At 44.0% G+C, this 19,327-nt stretch overlaps 1 protein-coding gene across 1 annotated transcript in view; it reads right to left on the bottom strand.

Moving 5' to 3' along the window:
* Positions 1–1,413: 1,413 nt before the first annotated feature.
* Positions 1,414–19,327, bottom strand: part of Rrp5 (Ribosomal RNA Processing 5) — a 96,263-nt gene continuing 78,349 nt past the window's right edge. Inside the window, exon 22 of the mRNA XM_071585385.1 lies at positions 1,414–1,715. Within this exon, the coding sequence (XP_071441486.1) occupies positions 1,544–1,715 (172 nt within the window). The 3' untranslated portion in view covers positions 1,414–1,543. The remainder of the gene's footprint in view (positions 1,716–19,327) is intronic.

Below are 19,327 nucleotides of genomic sequence, written 5' to 3'. Positions count from 1 at the left end.
TAGTAGGACTTATTTTTTTCCGGATAGACGGACGGAAGGGTGGCGGTTTCTCTGGATGGGTTCGGGGGCGGGGTCTGAGGAAAGACTGGAGGTCTGTTACAGTTGGCTCTCAGCCTTTGCGGGGTGAGGATCGATCATTTGCGAAACTTTTATAGCGTGATCTCGTTACTTTCAGTCATGAACCGGTATTTGGAACTGAGCTCCGCAATCAAATTTTACGTTAAGCTGGGCAAAACCGGGAAAGAGAGTCATGACATGCTCAATTCAGCTTATGGTGATAACACCATGGGTAGGTTGGGTGTTTTTGAGGGGCACAAGTTGTTTCGAGAAGATGTCGAAGACGCCGAACGTTCAGGACGCCCTTCGACCTCAAAAAGTGATGAAAACCTTGCAGGAGTGAAGGCTTTGTTGGACAGGGATCGTAGATTAAGTGTTCGCATAGTTTATGATGAACTTGGCATCCATAAAAGCGATGTACATCGACTTATGACCTGAAACATGGACATGAGAAAGGTGTGTGAGAAGTTGTTGCAGCGAGTGCTCTCGGACGAACAAAAGGAAACTCGCACGCGGATCTGCCAAGAGCTTCTCGATCATGTGAGTGGGGATTCAAACTTTCGACGTCGCCCCACCAAACATCTCCCTCTTCCCCCGCCTCAAATGACGTCACTCTGGCTCGCTGGAAGCGCTACAACAGGCCGTGACGCTTAGCAGCATTCCGGGCGCCGACTTCCAGAAGGCGTACGAGGTATGGAAAACCCGCTGACAGCTGTGTGGACGCACAAGGGTGTTACTTCAAAGACTTCTGAGTGAATGCATCAATGCTGGTAATAATATTTTTCAATCGACTCACTCCTATTGCTTTTGGGATAAACCATGCATACATCCCAATTGTATCCTATGTATCTCTCAATCAGTTTGATTGAGAGATACATAGGGATGCAATTACTGCAACGGCAGAAGCTCTTCATTATTAACTTTTATTCTAGAGAGATGAGTCGGTAAACATTGAGATCGAATTGTTCTATTACATAGAGATTGGATGGGAAAACTAAGTGCCGAGATCGATAATAATAAAGCCTGGATATACATTTATAAATGATGTGGACGCACCTTCCACCGTCACGAGAAGCCAGGCCAAAGGCCTGAAAACTCGGCAGAAAGGAAAAGGCAGCGAGAGGACTTCCTCATCTGGACGGATGAGGAGACATCGCCGACCAACCCTCTTCCCCCCCCCCCCACCCGGGAGTGCAGTGCTTGTGGACCACCAGTCACCAACCTGCCGCACCGCCGTCTAGAGTGGTGTGTCGCCCCGCACCCCGGTTGGCAACGGACTGGTCCGCGTCCTGAAAACTTCCAACCGCTCATAATGGAAATAAGGGTATAAATAATGACGATGTTTTTAAACGCGTCCCCTAGGGCATAGATTTATTTTATTTCTTATAAAATGAACATTCCCTCCGGTTCGTAGAGGAGGGAAAATTGGTTGAGAATCGAATGTCCCACACAATGGCGTCAATAGCAGGGGATCGCTCGTGCCCCCTCAGGCACTGCTTCCTGCTGCTCCCTTCTCCACGTACTCAAGAGCCAGCTGGCGCACGCGGGCCGCACCCTCGGGAGTGCCGTGGGTCTCCTCGAGGGATAAGAACTTCTTGAACAGGACCTTCATCTTCCGCACAGGCAGATTCTGTGCAATGGCACGCTGGAGAACATTCCTGCAACAGATAGAGAGATGGAGGATTAGATTTCCGAGTAAGAAATCATTGATGCTGGATAAACAATACACACACTAACTTCAATGACATAACAAGAATTAAAACTGAAATTAGCCATATTGAGAAAAGAATACGCAACACAAAAAATGTTATTACTGTAGCAATGCCGGCACAATGGTTATTTAAAACATACTAGCGGACAAGGTAAGTATGAAATGGCCAACGATCAACCACTGATTCACTCCTAAGTCACACATGCATTTATATTTATTCCGTGAGTCTCATAGATTCACATCCATTAGCCCACGAAAACACATGGAAACGCACAGCAAAAACTCACACGTATTCCAAATTCTCGGTGGCCAAAGCACCTTCCTCTGGGGAAAGGCGTTCCTTTGGAAGTTACCGGTGCACTAACTTTGCTTGAGACCACGCAGAAGGTGGGAGTGTCATTTGTCAAAAGGGGCAATGAGCCACATGTAACTTCCGAGAATCATCAAAAGCCTGATAGAAAATCCAAAAAGAGTAACGCTGGTGGTGATACACAGCTCAGAATGCGATAATTGTAAGAGCAAACAGCGGACACTGAACACGGACACACACGGAATTCTTAAGTTGGTAGCATTGACGATGATGTCACGGTGAAGAAACGGGAGGACTTTATCCTATTAGACCGAATGGCAACCATCCAAATGGTCGTAAATGAGACTGATATTAGTAGCGGCAGTGTGTGGAAAATAATGAACGAAGAACTGCACATGTCAAAGGTGTCAGCACACTGAGTTACATGACTACTGACTTCTTTCCAGAAGCTAACAAGGCGCGACCTGCAATCGCGATTACAGCTCGACCGGCAATCAAAGCGATGTGGCTTTGAAATTTTACCACATCTGTCTTGTTCTGCCGATCTGATCCTAAGCGACTCTTTCTTATTCCCAGAACTCAAAAATTCAAGCGGGTTCGGAGATATGAGAACACAAACGACGTAATTCAAGAAGTGGGGCTTTGGTTTTCGATGCAAACTGCTGGATTCTAAAATGACGGCCTTCGAGAGGGCAAGAGAGAAATGTCTTCTGGATGGTGATAATTGGAGATGCCATAAGAATAACAAAGAACAATTAAGTTTACAACTTAATTATATTTTAGCAACAATTCCTACTTAACGATACTCGCTCGTATGTCAACGAGGGGTGCTTATGTTTCTGCATTTGTAACCAACTTTCACGAGAAACGCTGGTATGGTTAATTTCAATGTTTGAAAACACAAGGAAAATCAAGGAAGAATGCGATAACTAACTGCGGCATATTTTGAAGTCTGAGGAGGTATTGCGTGAATTATTGAATGCAGTATAATAGAAAATATCTCCGCATTGAGTCCCTTCAGGCATCCCTCATGAGAAGTGTCACCCCTTCTCTTGCTAATCCCTCGTAATCGGTTATCTGCTTCGAGTTGCGCGCTAAGGATGGCGCCTGTCATTGCGACGCGTGGGCCGCACGCCCGAATGGGCAGACCGCCAACCGTCGCGGTTTCACTCGAATGGGTCGAAAATATGCGAAAGCGATCGTTTGATCCAGGAAGCACTACTCAGAATAAGGAAGCTGCTTAGAATATGGTCTCCGTGGGTTGAACTGCGGGCCTACACGTTAGTAAGTCCATTGAGCACGGCTTTAAAGAGTGACCGCACAGCTAAATGACCGCAACGTGTTTTCACACACTAAATTAAAACGGTGTACCGGTATTTAAAAAAAATGTAGTGTCGAGGCACTTCCAATATGAGAAAACTCACCACCCAAGGAGCACATCGTCAAAGCCTACCCCCGAAAAGATCACATCGAGTCACTAAGAATTTCACGGGTCCCCACACATTTATTCGGATATTCATAACTTTTACGCGTTACTTTAAATGGAGCACAGCAGAGGTCAATAGGGCTCATTAATATTTAAAATTCAGAAACTTAACAGGTTGAAGAAATTATTCGTCTTGGCTGGGACCCGGATCCATCGATTTCTTCGAATTCCCGCCACAGACGAATGATTTATAACAAATTGCGTAGATTCAGGCAAGATGTGGTGGATTCCGAACATAATAATGAACAAATGACAACAAATTTATTACAGGACCAGTTTCGATGAACTAGAGGTTTGATCTGAAGATGATGCAGGGCATTAAAACCGTTCGTGTAATATATCAATATCTAGAGAAAATGTGTTATCATTTCTACAACAATCTGCGAAATATATTTGTATTTCGCTGATGTGCACGGCAGCGGATGACTCCGCTAAAACGACTGTCTTCGCGTACTTCTTTGAATACATCAACGCATATGCCATAAGCAGCAATTAGTGCATGCATTTTCAATTTTATGTGATTTTGGAGACTTCAATGCTCGAGTACCCGTTAAGCCTTGGTGAACATGTGAGCCCTTACACCCCCGACCGATGAGGCACTGGTAGGAGGGCTCTTGTTGTATGGAATGAACACACCTTCCTCGGGGACACTCACACCCCGGAAGTGACGCCAAACCGCATTTTTCCGCGCCATCAAATTTCGTTCTCCTCTCTCTCACACACACGCTCGACATTCTGGTAGCATTTTGAATTCCGAGCCCTCCCCTCCAGATCGAAGGGAAATCATCACGCCGACTTGAAAAAACTCGACCGAACTTACAACAGGTGGCTTTGACTCATGTCGACGATTGGTCTATACGTCGTACCCGACTTCTACCTAAACCAGGCAATATCGATCATGACCTCCCCGCCTTGCGGTCTCCCTCGCCACCGTAACCAGGGGGGCTGATTATTTCTTTCCGATCGTGAAAACACAAAATGAGGAATGAACCGGAGGCGAGCACTGCTCTCGGAAGGAGCGCCATGATCCTCGCCCTGGAATGGGAAGGTTGATTGATTGGATGGCCCCATCATGCCTCGGGGACGCTTTCCCAGCCCCCGGCGTCAACAGTCCCAGCCTCCGTAATAATACCACTCGGCCGTCCGAGGGGAGAGAGCACGGGGAAGGCGGTGGCCCGTCCGCGTTCCTCGCGATACCCTCCGCACACAAACGATCAACGACACGGCCGCGCATGCATGCACCCTGTTAGGGCGTGACCCCCACCCCTCTCCCCGTGGAGCACGCAGCCGGGCTGACATCGTCCCAATGGAAAACTGCGGAGAGAGACGGGTCGTTTTCTCAAAGGCCTGGACGCTTGTGAGCCCTCATAATGTAATGCTGGCAGTAATAGAATAATTTAATTCGGCGCCGAGTGAGTTCGCTACACGAATCGACTTAAGTGCCAACAAAATGTAAGTTTAAAAAAAATCTAATTCACGAGAACATTTAAGAGAAAGAAATCATCCAGTAATTTAATCCGAACAAAATATGACAAGGCAACCCTATGGTGACAAACCTAAAACGGCTGACACTAGGGTGGGAATAATATTTCAATATTTAATTCGATGGATTCTCGCAATATGTTTGAAAAAGTTCAACTAATTCTGAAGATTCTTTCTATTTAACGGGTTTCTTCTTTGTCAATTTCACGAGAGGTACACAATGCACAAGGAAAAGAGAGACAAACTATGCAATCTGGGTAAGAAAATGAAAACGTTGATTCAGATTAAAAAGTAGTTCACTTAATGCCTCACTTTAGGGTATTCTTCATTTTGATTTGATTAATTTAGCCCGGAAAATGACCAAGTTCACCTACTAAGTGGAAAAATGTCATCGTTAATATCCTGTTGAGTTTCAAAATATCTTCCGAGGAAAGTGTTGACGTACTTTCAGAAAGGACTATCGTCCCCAAGGCAAACACGGAAACTAAGTATACTAAGAAGCTAAGTTCACTAAAATATCGCTTCACTAGAGGACTTCTACACCCAAGATGTCCGAGGAACGTTGCTTGACAATTACGCCGAGGGAAGAAGACTTACAGCATTTACATGAATATGCTAGTGGTAGAGAATGCTGACATTCATTAACCGGAATGAGAGTGACCTCACCTATAGTTTGGTTCAGGCTCACAACATAGGGGCATTAAAAGTCAGGAATGACACACCAAGGTGCCAGGCAAAATGGTGCGTTCTTAGATTCCATTCTCGCATGGGTCAAATGTTAACAGCAAGTTCACAAAAATTTCTCTTCTGCATGCTAAACTGAATTCAGATCCCGCTTCATCTTCAATTGCATTCACAATACGTAATTTGTCGATAATAAAATCACAAATTTCAATTGCATGGAGTTAATTAGAAACACTTAGGTTTGGAGAATCCATAAATAAAACTGCACGACATGTGAAAATTCAAAATGCAATGTCCAATTTATTCTTCCATGCATCAGGGAAGACATCTTGCTCAAATCTTAATCTTGTATTTTTTATTACTCTCTTTATCCCAGCTGCGATAAAATATTCTCAATCGCGACAAGTACTAACATTTTGTAAGTCTAACGGAAAGTTAGTTGATACAAACCCACGCTGAAATTAAAACCAGTGGAATTATATTCTATAATAATTATAGCTTGGTGTATTCGTCAAGTTGAGTGAATGTTCTGGGAATGTTAATGCCATAAAAGAGCAGTTTCTTATGCTATGTCGTCTACTTCACAGAGGTCGCGCACCCACTTCGGCTCAGTGTGGTCCTTCTGCACATTCTAACCAATACCGCATAAGTAATTATATAAATCTAAATCCTGTGCGCGCCGTTCACAAAAAGAAAACCAGCAGCAAATAAAAAAGAACGAAACCATTCTCGAAGAGAGCTCGGAAGCAACCACAGGTCGTTAATATCCAGAGAATACAGAAAAGGAACGCAGCGAGGAAACACTTTTTAATATATGAGGAATAATCAAGGAAAAGGAAATCATTTCCTCTGCATACAGGTTTAACAGCAACGGTGATAATGGGCAACCCTGCCTTACACCCCTTCCTAACACTGCTCATCCGGACTCCCCGTTCCCCACCCGCACCTGAACAGTCTGAGACATGTACAGGTTGCGGATTAGCCTCCATTTCCTCCAATATGTTCCTATTTCCTTAAATACGCTCATTAGTTTTTTCCAATTCACTCTATCAAACGCTTTTTCGAAATCTATGAAACAGGCAAATACCTCCTGGTTGTATTCTATATTCCTCTCGATTAATAATCTCACTACTGCAATGGCATCACGAGTACTTCTCCCCTTCCTAAACCCAAACTGATCATCCCCTAGGTAATCATTTGCCCTACTCTCTATCCTTTTGTTTATGATCCTGAGAACAACTTTAGCTGCATGGGATATCAAAATTATCGTCCTGTAGTCCTCACATGATGTAGCCTTGACCTTTTTCGGAATAGAAACTAAAACTAATCTCACAAAGTCTTCTGGCCAAATTCCTACCTCATGGATACTACAAATCAGCCTATATAGCCTCTTCCTCCCACATTTTCCTAATCGTTTCAGCAGTTCCGCAGGAATGTTATCCACACCCACGGTCTTATATAGTTTCATCTCCTTGAATGCCCTTTCTATCTCATCGTCGAGTATGCCTGGACCTAAGCTATCTTCCTCTACGTCATGCTCCTTTTCTATGTCTAACTTTGTTGGTCTAAGTTCTTTACTATACAGTTCTTCTATACATTCTTTCCATCTCTCTTGGATCTTTCCTGAGTCAACTATTATCTTACCCGCCTTATCTCTAACTGTTAGCATAGATCTTCCTTTTTTACTTCCCGATAAATACTTAACTTTGCCGCACGGCGTACTAATTTCACCCTTCCTCTGCAAACTTTCCATATCTTAGCTGCTATAAGTGAAATACATAAAAACAGCATAAAGAATTAAAACCGTATACAAAATTCAGGCGCAGATGATTAATTGCCAGAAATTTGAGTGTGCCGGGGGAAAGAAAAACTGTGCACCAGAGCCCTTTCAATTGTGTGCGCTAACTTTGATCTTACCAAACGACTGGGTGAATGCAATAAAATCTTCGCATGAAGACGGAGACAACGGCAAGCGCAATTCCGTATTATGCCTGGCAAGGGAATACGAATAACAGATTTAACTTTCATAAATTATTACACCAAATGCATGGATGAAGGGAGGAATACCTACTTGCCATTTGCCGATTTTGAGTATGATTTGGTCGTGTAAACAGAGGAAACACACAGTAAAAGAATATGTAATGCAAATATGGCTGTTTAATGTGTCAATAGATATGCGACAGATTAAGGAGTACGGATAGGAAACATATACGCGCGAACTGGCGCAATCTGGCGGCCATGGCGCGGACTATAGCCTCGCCCACTAGCGGTCTGTAGCCTGAGACCCAATGAGCCGTCTGTGCTTGGCGGATCGTCGAGCCGTGCGTATGGTGCCAGTTATGTTAGTTTCTGTTGTCCTTGTTTTTACTCTTTGCCGAAAATGGAAATTGATGAAATTACGGAGAAATGAATCAGCATAAAGGTTTTTTGGTGAAGTGCGATAAAGGTTATCAAGAAAATACTGAAACGTTGACAGCTGTTTACGGTGATAATGCTCTGAAGAAAACATCCGTCTTCAAGTGGATCAAGCGTTTTAAAGATGGCCGACATAACGCCACGGATGATGCAAGGCAGGGGTGGTGACCTTCAACCACCTGTGTTGACGGCAACATTGATCGTGTGCGGTCCCTTGTCCTTACCGATCGTCGAAAAATTGTCCGAATGATAGTTGATGAACTGAATTTGGGAAAATAAACAGTGGACACTATTTCAACCGAACATGATGGATGGATCCTTTAACATAACAACGCACCTGCACATTCGGCATTAATTGTTCTCCAGCTTCTTCATCCTTGATGACTCATCCTCCTTATTCGCCAGATCTCGCCCCCAGCGACTTTTTCCTATTCCCAGAATGCAAAAATGTGATGAGGGGACATCAATGGGAAGATGCGGACACAATAAAGCAATAAGCGACGAGAAAACTGAAAAGCCAAACTGCCGAGGACTTCCAAGGGTGCTTTAAACAGTGGAAAAGAAGATGGAATATGTGCATAGCAACGAATGGAGAGTACTTTGAAGGGGACAAAATTGATGCAGACTTAATTTTGCTAAATAAAGTTTTTATGGCCTCAGCTCGCGTATTTATTGGACATAGCTCGTATGTACTCGCACTTCCGCGCGCAGAGGAAGCATTGGCGGTTAAAGAGTCCATGAGAACTACGGGAAGACCCGTACAGTTTCTCTAATGCAACGGAGAATGAAAACAGTGGTGTTAAAAAAGATAGGGCATAATGAATCATCATTTCACTGCCGAGTGTAATCAACGAAAGAAATGAGCAAATGAATACATTTTTTGAAATGGGCACCATGCTTGCCAAATATGGTATACGGTTTGAGGGGAAGGCTCGGAGAGAATGCCGCGTGGGTGAATATCATCGGGAAGTCTCGAAGAGATTCAGGAAGATGGAACGGTCATTAGGGCGACCAAAGGAAAACTATGAGAGAATTAAGATTTGCATTCGAGCAGACGGGAAAATACAAAGGCTAAACATTACAATTCGACGAATTCGATGGTTTGAGAGACTACTCTGTGAAAATTCACTATCACTTAATAAATACTCTTAGTATTTTTTCACATAAGAAACTTTACTATAACATTTTGAAACCTGATGATGCCGAAAACAGTTGTACCTAAATCGCTTTTTAGCGGTAGAAAAAACTTTATTATGATTTTTCCACACAAAACTTTTTAACACTACCACCGATTTCGACGCATAGGCGACATCATCAGGCATCAAAATGCTATAATAAAATTTTTTAGCGTGAAAAATTTCAGTTTAGTTCAGAAAAAGTTAATTTATTCAGTGATTTCCATTCGTCAATTAATTAAACACGTGTTTTTCGTATAAACAGTAGATGAGATCCAGGATAGACCAATAAGTGAGGCCTTTTAAAAGTGAATTCATGCGTAGATTTCCGTCGCCCCGGAGTCAGCCACCAGAGAAGAAGAATTCTCGCCTCGGTCGCGGAACTACCTGGCTGGCCACCTAACACGGATGGGAAGACTCCGGCTTTGCTTTCCGGGGAATCGCCTAGCCAGGGGGTCACCGCAGAGGAAGGAAAGGCGCAGGCGCACCGTGGGACACCCCTCAGCGGCCCGTGCGCGAGCCCCTCCCCCTCTCCAGGAGAAGAAGGGCGTGCATCATCATCGCCTTTTCGTCGGGGGCCACCAACCCCCCTCCCCCCCACAGATGTCCGCCGCCCACTTGGGTGCGCTCTCCCACCCTCCTAGTCGCTATCACAGGAGGCGAGGGAGAGGGGAACGTTTCCAATGGAATTCCCGAAGTCCTCGCCATTATGTGTGCATAACGGAACGCTTTTCGTCCGAATATGTGTAATAAAAATAAAAAGCCCCTTCTGTGCTGTGTCTGTGCGCGTGTTCGAGAGGTCGGCCGTAGTCGCTCCCGTCCCCCCGACAGCCACACACATATTATGGACAGAATGAATAGGCCGACTACCTCCCACCCCCCCCCCTTCCCCCTTGGCCACTGGTGGGGGGGGGTTAATTTTTCCAACCACGGAGGGGGCTGCATCGTTTGAATTCCGAACCGACGTCGGGAAAGTGTGCCGACGATGACTCCCCTCTGGATGGGACGGGCGTCAAGATATACGTACGTGCATCGCCGAAGTGAGTGCGTGGCGCGATTCTAACTCAGTGGGGGCATATCATTTCCCTCCTCCTCCGGCCCCTCCCTACTCATCCCGCCCCCTCTCCCCTTCCGCTCAACGTGTCCAAGACATCCGAGCCTTCTTCCCTCTTCCTTTTCAGAAATAAGCCCAACATGACCGTTCCTCGAATGTCATCATTCCTTATCTCACCCCTACGTGTGATTGAGCACGCCCTCCTCAAAGCCCTCATCATCTCAGCAGTTGCAGCAGCGCAGCCTCCTGCCCTCGGCTCGTAAAACTGGCCATCCTGTCTGCTGGCGTGTGCACTTGTAAATGTGTCAGTAATAGTGCGCAAATATATATATATATATATATATATATATATATATATATATATATATATATATATATAGATGATAAATGATAAACGTACAAATGTACGAGCATTTTTATGTATACATAATGGTGTGGGTCGCGGTAGTCCAGTGGCTAGAGCGTTGGACTACTGACCGGAGGGCCTGGGTTCGATTCCCGGGCAAGCCTCTCTGGGCACCTGCAGCTCCACCCAAGCTATATGATTGTACGGGTACCAGATCTTCCTAGGAAACCATAACCGGCAATTTATTCCCTTGTTCTACCTGCTCTAGTTTTTGCCCTCCTATTTTAATGTTTAGCTTAGCCTTAGGGACGTAAGGAGAAGAATTGCGCTAGGCAAAGAGGCTTTCACAAGGAGAAGGGAGTTGATGACAGGGACTTTGAGTAAGGATGTTAAGAAAAGACTCGTAAAAACTTTGATATGGAGCGTAGCTATGTACGGTGCGGAAACGTGGTCATTGAAGCAGGAGGATAGACGTAGATTGGAGGCTTTTGAAATGTGGGTCTGGAGAAGAATGGAGAAGGTGAAATGGACAGAGAATAAAACAAATGAGGAAGTACTTGGTATGGTGGGCGAAGAGAGGGGTTTGTTGGGAGCAATCCTATGGAGGCAGGAAAAGTGGATGAAGGGGGTGTTGACCGGCAGTGGGATGTTGAAGACTGTGATAGAGGGTAGAATGCTGGGCAAAAGAGGAAAGGGAAGGAACAGGATAGGGATGATGGACGGGATGAAGGGAGGAAAAAGTACTCGGAGATGAAGAGGGACCTGATGTAGAGTAGGATGATTGATTTTGTTTTTTGTTAGGAGTAATAAAATGTTTGTTTGGTAGTTGTGTCCATCCAAAAACCTACCTTAACCGGTAGATTACAAAATAATAACATACATATATATATACATATATATATATATACATATATATATATATATATATATATATATGTATATATATGTGTATATATATGTATATATATGTATATATATGTATGTATATATATATATATATATATATATATATATATATATATATGTATATATATATATATATATATATATATATATATATATATATATATATACAGGGTTCGTCCGGAAAATAAGTGTACTGATTTTTTCCCGCCGCTCCAGGCGCGCCCAGCACCGCTCTGACGGGCTGCGATTTGCGATTGGAGGGGGGTATGTTGGCAAGCGACGCTGAAAAAGGCAGTCGGCTCTGAGCTGTGGTGTAGTGAGGAGCTCTGTTAACGCGAACCTCCACGCTCGACCCACGTCACGGTACGCGATGCCGAAGTTTTTGGAGCAGCGTTATTCCATCAAATTTGCGGTAAAGCTTGGGAAATCGTCTACCGAAACTGTCGGTATGATTAACCAGGCTTACGGGGAGTCAGCCATGTCCAGAAACATGATCTTTCGGTGGCACAAGATGTTCGTGGAGGGCAGAGAAGAGGTCGACGACGAACCACGGCCTGGACGCCCATCAACGACACTCACCGACGAAAATGTGCGAAAAGTTCGCGATGTACTGAACTCAGATCGTCGTCTTAGTGTTCGGATGATAGCAGAGCAGTGTAATGTGCCAAAAACAATAGTGCACGAGATTATTAGGGAGCAATTACAGATGCGAAAAATTTGTGCAAAGTTGGTGCCGAAAGTGCTCAGTGATGATCAAAGACTCAATCGTTTGGAAATCGCGACACAACTTGCGGATCACTGCAAAAATAATCCACATTTTTTAGAGAACGTTGTTTCGGGTGACGAGACGTGGATCTTTGAGTACGACCCGGAGTCGAAGAGACAAAGTGCGGAGTGGCACACCCCATCATCACCCCGTCAAAAGAAAGCTCGCATGAGCAAATCTCGGATCAAGGCGATGCTCATTGTCTTTTTTGACAAAAGGGGAGTCGTCCACTACGAATTTGTACCTGAACGACAAACTGTAAATGCTCCATTTTACGTCCAAGTGCTCGACAGGCTTCGAAAACGAGTCGCCCGCGTCCGGCCAGCGATCAAAAACATCTGGCGGCTGCAACACGACAATGCGCCGTCTAACACCGCGCTTGTCGTGTCGGACTTCTTGGCCAAGCACGGCGTGGCAACGCTGCCGCACCCGCCCTACAGCCCGGACTTGGCACCACCGGACTTCTTTCTGTTCCCGAAGATAAAGAGGAGTTTGAAAGGAACGCGATACGGGACTTTGGGCGCCGTCAAAGAGGCCGTGACGACGTGTCTTCGAGAGGTTCCCGATGATGCCTTCGCGGGAGCGTTCCAGGAATGGGAACGCCGCTGGAACAAGTGTATCGACTCACAAGGGTCCTATTTTGAGGAATATTAGCTTAAGATATGTAAAAGTGTAATAATTTTTTTTTCCTGAGCTCAGTGCACTTATTTTCCGGACGAACCCTGTACATCTCTCAGACTCTCCAAAGAAAACACTACCTGACATTCAACAGCACAAGACTTTTCTTGATTCCGCATATTTCTTCCCTTCCTAAATTCCGTCCAACATGCCTAACCATTCCAACCCCGCCTCGCCCGCCCAAAGGTCCCCCTTTTATCGAAGTCCAAAGCATCCAATCGCTAATTGAAATGTTCTACATCCACCATCCTAATTTCTATGTAATTATCGAATCAATCCTTTCTCCTCCCCTATCGGTTAAGTGATATGACATGTACATGAATTAATACTTTTAATCCATTTCACAATAAACGTCGATCTTTTAATGATAATAGCTGACTGAACGTATTATTTGTAATGCTCCACCAACCTTCACACAGACTAGCTTTTTTGCAAAACTGCGAAGCGCTAAGTCATTTGATTGAAAATATTACTATTTTCGCTTAGAAACCAGCAATCTGCGATAAAAACATAATCATAAATGTTTGTGCCGTATAACGGAAATATGCTCGTTCATTTTCCCATGCCAATCTTGCATAACAAAAGAACTGAAATCTAAATAAATAAGATTAAGCTAAGGATACGTCCCGTGTTAACATTATTAAGGACTGCTTTTAATTTGCACAGTTACAGTTCGTATTTTTGCTCTAGTCTTAATTGACTTTTGAGAATAAATAAATTGCTACTTCATGCTATCAGTTTCAAAATCGAAAATTACCTGAAACAAATTAACGGACGATTGTTTAAAATACTAACAACACCAGGTTTATACCGATCACATGTACAATGCACTGTAAGTCGTTATCTTAAATTGAAAGTTTACGTTGAAAGTATTCCCCATCCGTATATGTTCTATCCACAAGCCTTTACAAGCTGTGCCCCCGCGATGAAAACAGTGCAGATATCTTGGATCATTTGCGATGCAAATATTTACTCCCAGTAATAAATGCATGAGAATTTTATTCTTCCAGCACACTTGTATATATGCGCGAAGGCTGAACCTTTTTTATGGATAAATAAATATTTGAACGATCGGTGACGATATCCACAATTACATGCAACGAAATCAAAAATCCAGCAGACTCCGCATCCCCAGCAAGTCCATGCATGACGTCCGATCTGTCTCCCCACCTCGCAGTCATCGACGTGACGTCGTGCGCGGAACGGAGTCCTTTTGGTCACGGTAACGACCCGCCTTGAATCAGAAGCATCATGCCTCAAATGAGATGAGTTACCCTCGCGTGGGTTTTCTTCCAATGGATTTACATGTTAAGTGATCTCACCGGTGCATTTTAAATGGTGACACGGTACGGGTGTCTACCAGAAGAGCTTACCGTTAGGAGTGTGAATTTTTCTCTTGCCGGTGTTACGGACCAAGATGGTCGAAGTAGTAGGGACAAGAGAAGAACAATAGTGTAGGAAAAAAACTTTCAAAGGAGGAGAAAATTGATGATAGGGATGTTGAATAAGGATGCTAGGAAAGAGCTAGTCAAACTTTGATATAGAGCGGTGTTTTGCACGGCGCGGAGATACAGCCATCGAAGCAGGGTGACTGGCAGAGTTGGACGCTTTTGAAAAGTGGGTGAAGAGAAGGATGGAAATGGTGAACTGGGCAGAAAGAAAAACAAATGAGGAGGTGCTGGGTAAGGTGGAGGAGGAGAGGGGACTGCTGGGAGAAGTCGAAATGATGGATGCAGAGCGATTTGATGGGCAATGAGATGTTGAGGACTGTGATAGAGGAGAGAATGTTAGGCAAACTAAGGAAGAGGAAGGAAGTATGTGTACGGAATTGATTCTAATGTTGGATTTCAAGTTGTTTTTCTGTTAGGAGAAGCTTAGAAATGTAGCACTGTTCAGTCTGTGTCCATCCAAAACCTACCTTAAACGGTTGACTGCTAAATAATAAAACACAATATACTCGAGTATTCCAGGATGGATGGCCACCCTGTACTCATTCAGGGGTTAGAGAATAATATACAAATGTTTTCATAAAAATTATCAATGCACACCGGATACGAAACAATTTTTATAAGGTAAGCCTTTTAGACGGGAATCAGTTTCAAAAATTCCGAAAGAGGAATTTTATGGATTACAAGCGAGCCATAACAATTGTTTTCATTTTCTCAGTTCAAGCGAACTGTGCGTGATAATTAATTGCTCGGATATGCACACAAGGGGAGTATAGCCATCGCATAACGTAGCGTTGAAGCAGCAGATTTAGTGCACGTTTCCCAGGAAGTATATCCAAGTTACTCAGGTGATATAATCACCATTGCAACATCCAGCTAATATACTGAGGTGCCCTTGGCAGCGATGAAGAGACTCAAGACATAGTCGCGGAACGCCCAAGGCCGAGGGTTGTGTCATCTCAGGCTTCTTTCTTTTTGAAAAAGCGTTTATTGATGATCGGGAGCCACTGTTCTGCATTGATGGAAGAGCAGTCCTCAGTAGAAACAATGGTAGAATTGAAATTAGATATAAAATATTCTCCTAATTCCTGGAACACATAGCGTATATAAGAAGTATCGGTTTTTTCCTGACGTGTGCGCGAGGTGCTGAATTCAGACCCTCAGTTTAGTATGCGTGTGATCGCAGATCGTATTGTCATTGATAAGATGACAGTGTGTTCCATTATCACTGAAAATTGGGTGTTGCGAAATATCAGCGCTAAACTCGTCCTCCCGAAGGTCTTGACGGACGACCAAAAACAAGAGTCGAGTGTCTGCTTGCGAAGACCTTCTGCAGCGACATCGCGACGATTCCCCAACCCCATTACAGTCCCGACTTCGCACTAGAAGACTATTTTCCATTCCCAAAAGTTAAATCCTCCCTCAAAGTACACCACCATGAGACCCATGTGCCATCAAAGAAGCTTGCACGCGTATCTTTGAGGACCTACCGGAATCTGCCTACCGGGAAGCCTTCGAGTCGTGGAAAAACCGCTGACAAAAGTGTATCGACGCTCAAGGGATTTGAAGAATTTTGAAGCAATGTAGCAATATCTGATCAATACATACATTTTTCCGAAACTTTTCCGATCCTTTTTACACAAATCATGAACATAATCATGATGATATCACATTTTATTTTATCCAAATTTTATACTTTAGGCGGATACCTTTGTGATACCGCAGAACGACGATTTCCATTAGTTTCGCATATTCAATGACACCAAGGCAAAATTTCAAAAAGTAGCAAATTTTAAAGGTTGAACCGAAAAACCTAGAAATATAACTTTTAAGCCAATCGGGCCAGTTGGTAGACCGAACGATGTTATCAGTAAATTATTGGCATAACCCGAACGGAAATATCCTTCCTGGCGATCCTGGATACTTAGAGATCATTAGCTATACCAATCTCAATTACATAGACAGCAGGAAACATAGGAATACAAATTTCGATGTCCACGATAATTCCTGCTTTAAGCGGAGTCATCGATTTCCATGGTGTTTCAGAAAAGGGGACCCTGGGGGATTTCACCACGACGTTCAACACAGTGCACGGGGTAGGCTCCATCCCGATATTTCACCTACACAGAATTTTTCCCGAAACCGGCAAATACCATGTGTTCCCCGGGTTACCGGAAACACCGCACTTCGATCGTCCAATCGCCCACCAGAGAGAGAGATGAACCCAGGGGATTCGATGGGGGCAGGATGCCGCTGCCCCCCATACACCAACCACCCGCCCCTCACTTGTGCCCCCCCCCAGGAATCAGCGGCACCACCCTCCATCCGACTGGCCTCGTTCCCGTCACTCGGTCGCCGGCTCACCCCAGCGCGGCCCGCCCGCGGCGGCCCCGTGGCCGTGAATGGCGAGAGCGAGCGAACGGGGGGCGGGGAGACGCCGCCATCGTCATCATCACGAAGTGGGTCATTGGTGCAGGAGGGAGGCGCTCGACCCCAGACTCTCCTCCGGCGCGAGTGGAAGTGGGGTTTGGGAGGGTTCCGGGGGGGAGGGGGCGCGCAGATGGCCCGAGCCGCCGACCGATGATGCACTCCGCGCACGTTGAGGTTCGCCGTCATGGGGGATCCTATCATGTGTGCGTGCATAAGCAAACTAGCACGTGTACACAATACTTGCCTATGCATAGCATGTGTGTCCGTTAGCAATCACGAGTGTGCAAACACCAACACACACACACACTACATATATACATATATATATATATACATATATATACATATACATATATACATACATATATATATATACATATATATATACATACATATATATATATACATACATATATATATACATACATATATGTATATATACATACATATATGTATATATACATATTATATATATATATATATATATATATATATATATATATATATATATATAGTGTGTGTGTGTGTACACAAGCATAAACATACCTTCTTATGTTTTTTCTTTGCCATTTACATGTTTACCAATGATTTCCTCAATTATAATTAATTCAGCATACACTATAAATAGAGACGACAAGAGAGAACCATTAACGATATACACGGTGATCTGAATATTATTTCCACTTCTATTCAGAAAATTATGCCGCCGAACCCTGGACAACATCCCAGGGAAAACGGATGTGTGCAACATTTTTGTAACATGACCAAAAGCATGTTACAGCAGGTGAGGGAGCGAGAGTAAGTTTTTTCTTAATCTGTCGACAAGTTTCCCAACAAAATTCTCAACTGCAGGCAGTTACTTTAATTTTCTAATTTATTTGCCCGGGATAAGTTGGCTGGTCCGAAGATGACGGTTTTATCGTGGAATGTTCCCCGCCTCAGGCGAAACGTTTTCGAATGGTAAATACCGCGCTGCCTACGAGTAAAATGGGGTCGGAAGATCGGCTTTGTGATGATTTCCTCTCCGCCATTTCACACATTATATAAAAAAATCGTACATCGATTCGGAAGTGATTCCTCTGTAATCCACTCAGTAGCAAGGAACTCCATCAGAGTACAAGAAGCGCTCTAGGTCCCCAGCTGCTCATTTGGCCAGCTTGGTGTCTGTCAATTACGGTGCATATGCACGAAACGAAAAGGGATATTGGGGTCGCGAAAGTTAATATATTTGTTTCGAGAGTAAGAAAGAGTTTGGTGGCTGAATTAAAGCAACAGCAAAAGCAGTCGACTATGAGAAACAAAAACTACAAATTCAAGAGAATTGCCTTAATTCAGTTCGAGATGGGATGAAAACCATGTAACCAAGAATTTTGTGCAGTACACGCCAAGAACATCAAGTAAAAGAAACGGCGTTCTTATACATACTCTTCCAAAGAATCGTCATTAGTTCCACAGAGCTGGAAGATATCCCACGCCACACCAATCGCCCCGTATGTCTGACTTAGAACGTATACCCTGAGACTCACGGTCCGACGGGAAGAAGATACTGTACCGTGGTCCTGGTAATGTAAACCAGGGGGGTAGGATTCCACAAGAAGACACATTCAGTCAAGTTAATCATCTGCAGTATTGCGCCATAGATTTACCGCGGGGAATGGTTATTAGCCGCATTGTAGGGGAAGAAAAGGGAAATTTGATCGGGATGATATGGAGGACTTCACTGACTTTCTACCACTCATTTAATTGTATAGGAAGCATCTCAATCGTTCATAGGTTCATTAGAGGTCAGGGGCATTTCAGATGGCAGCACCGGGGATATACGAACACGCTCCGAAATTTTGGCGCAGTTGTTACTGAAGAGTGAGGGCAATACTTGGGAGAAAATAAATTAGAATCCAGCAAATTCCGAAATATCAGTTTAAATTATACTACTCACATTTCCAAGTCAATGAGGAAGGCATACACACATTGACGATAAAGGAACTGCATGAAGTCTGCACAAAATCCGCCGTTTTGAGCTAAGAGATGTTTTCGGTTTCGCTGGATAACTACCGTAGTTGATAAAATAAAGTACAAAAATAGCGATGCTGTTGCCATCACTGTAAGTCAAAATTTACTTAATAGTTAACATTGATGGTTTTTCCTAAGGCATTACAAGTAAATAAATAACCTTAAAACACTCAGATTAGATAATTGCATTCAGTTCTCGTAAGTAGAGAATGACGCCTGCTTTTGGGATACATAGGAATAAACTTGAATCAAGGAAGTGGAGAAGATTTAGAGAAGATTCGCTGGATTTGTTTGAAAATTGCAACGAGAAACGTGAATGCGTGAAGTACATGCTCGAGGAATACGCATTGCATATGTGTAGTTGTGACG

Source organism: Hetaerina americana, unplaced genomic scaffold (genome assembly GCF_022747635.1).
Source record: "Hetaerina americana unplaced genomic scaffold, ioHetAmer1.1.p SCAF_2, whole genome shotgun sequence".
Lineage (NCBI taxonomy): Eukaryota > Metazoa > Arthropoda > Insecta > Odonata > Calopterygidae > Hetaerina > Hetaerina americana.
The sequence above is the reverse complement of the archived record's forward strand: the minus strand, read 5'-3'. Positions and strand labels throughout refer to the sequence as shown.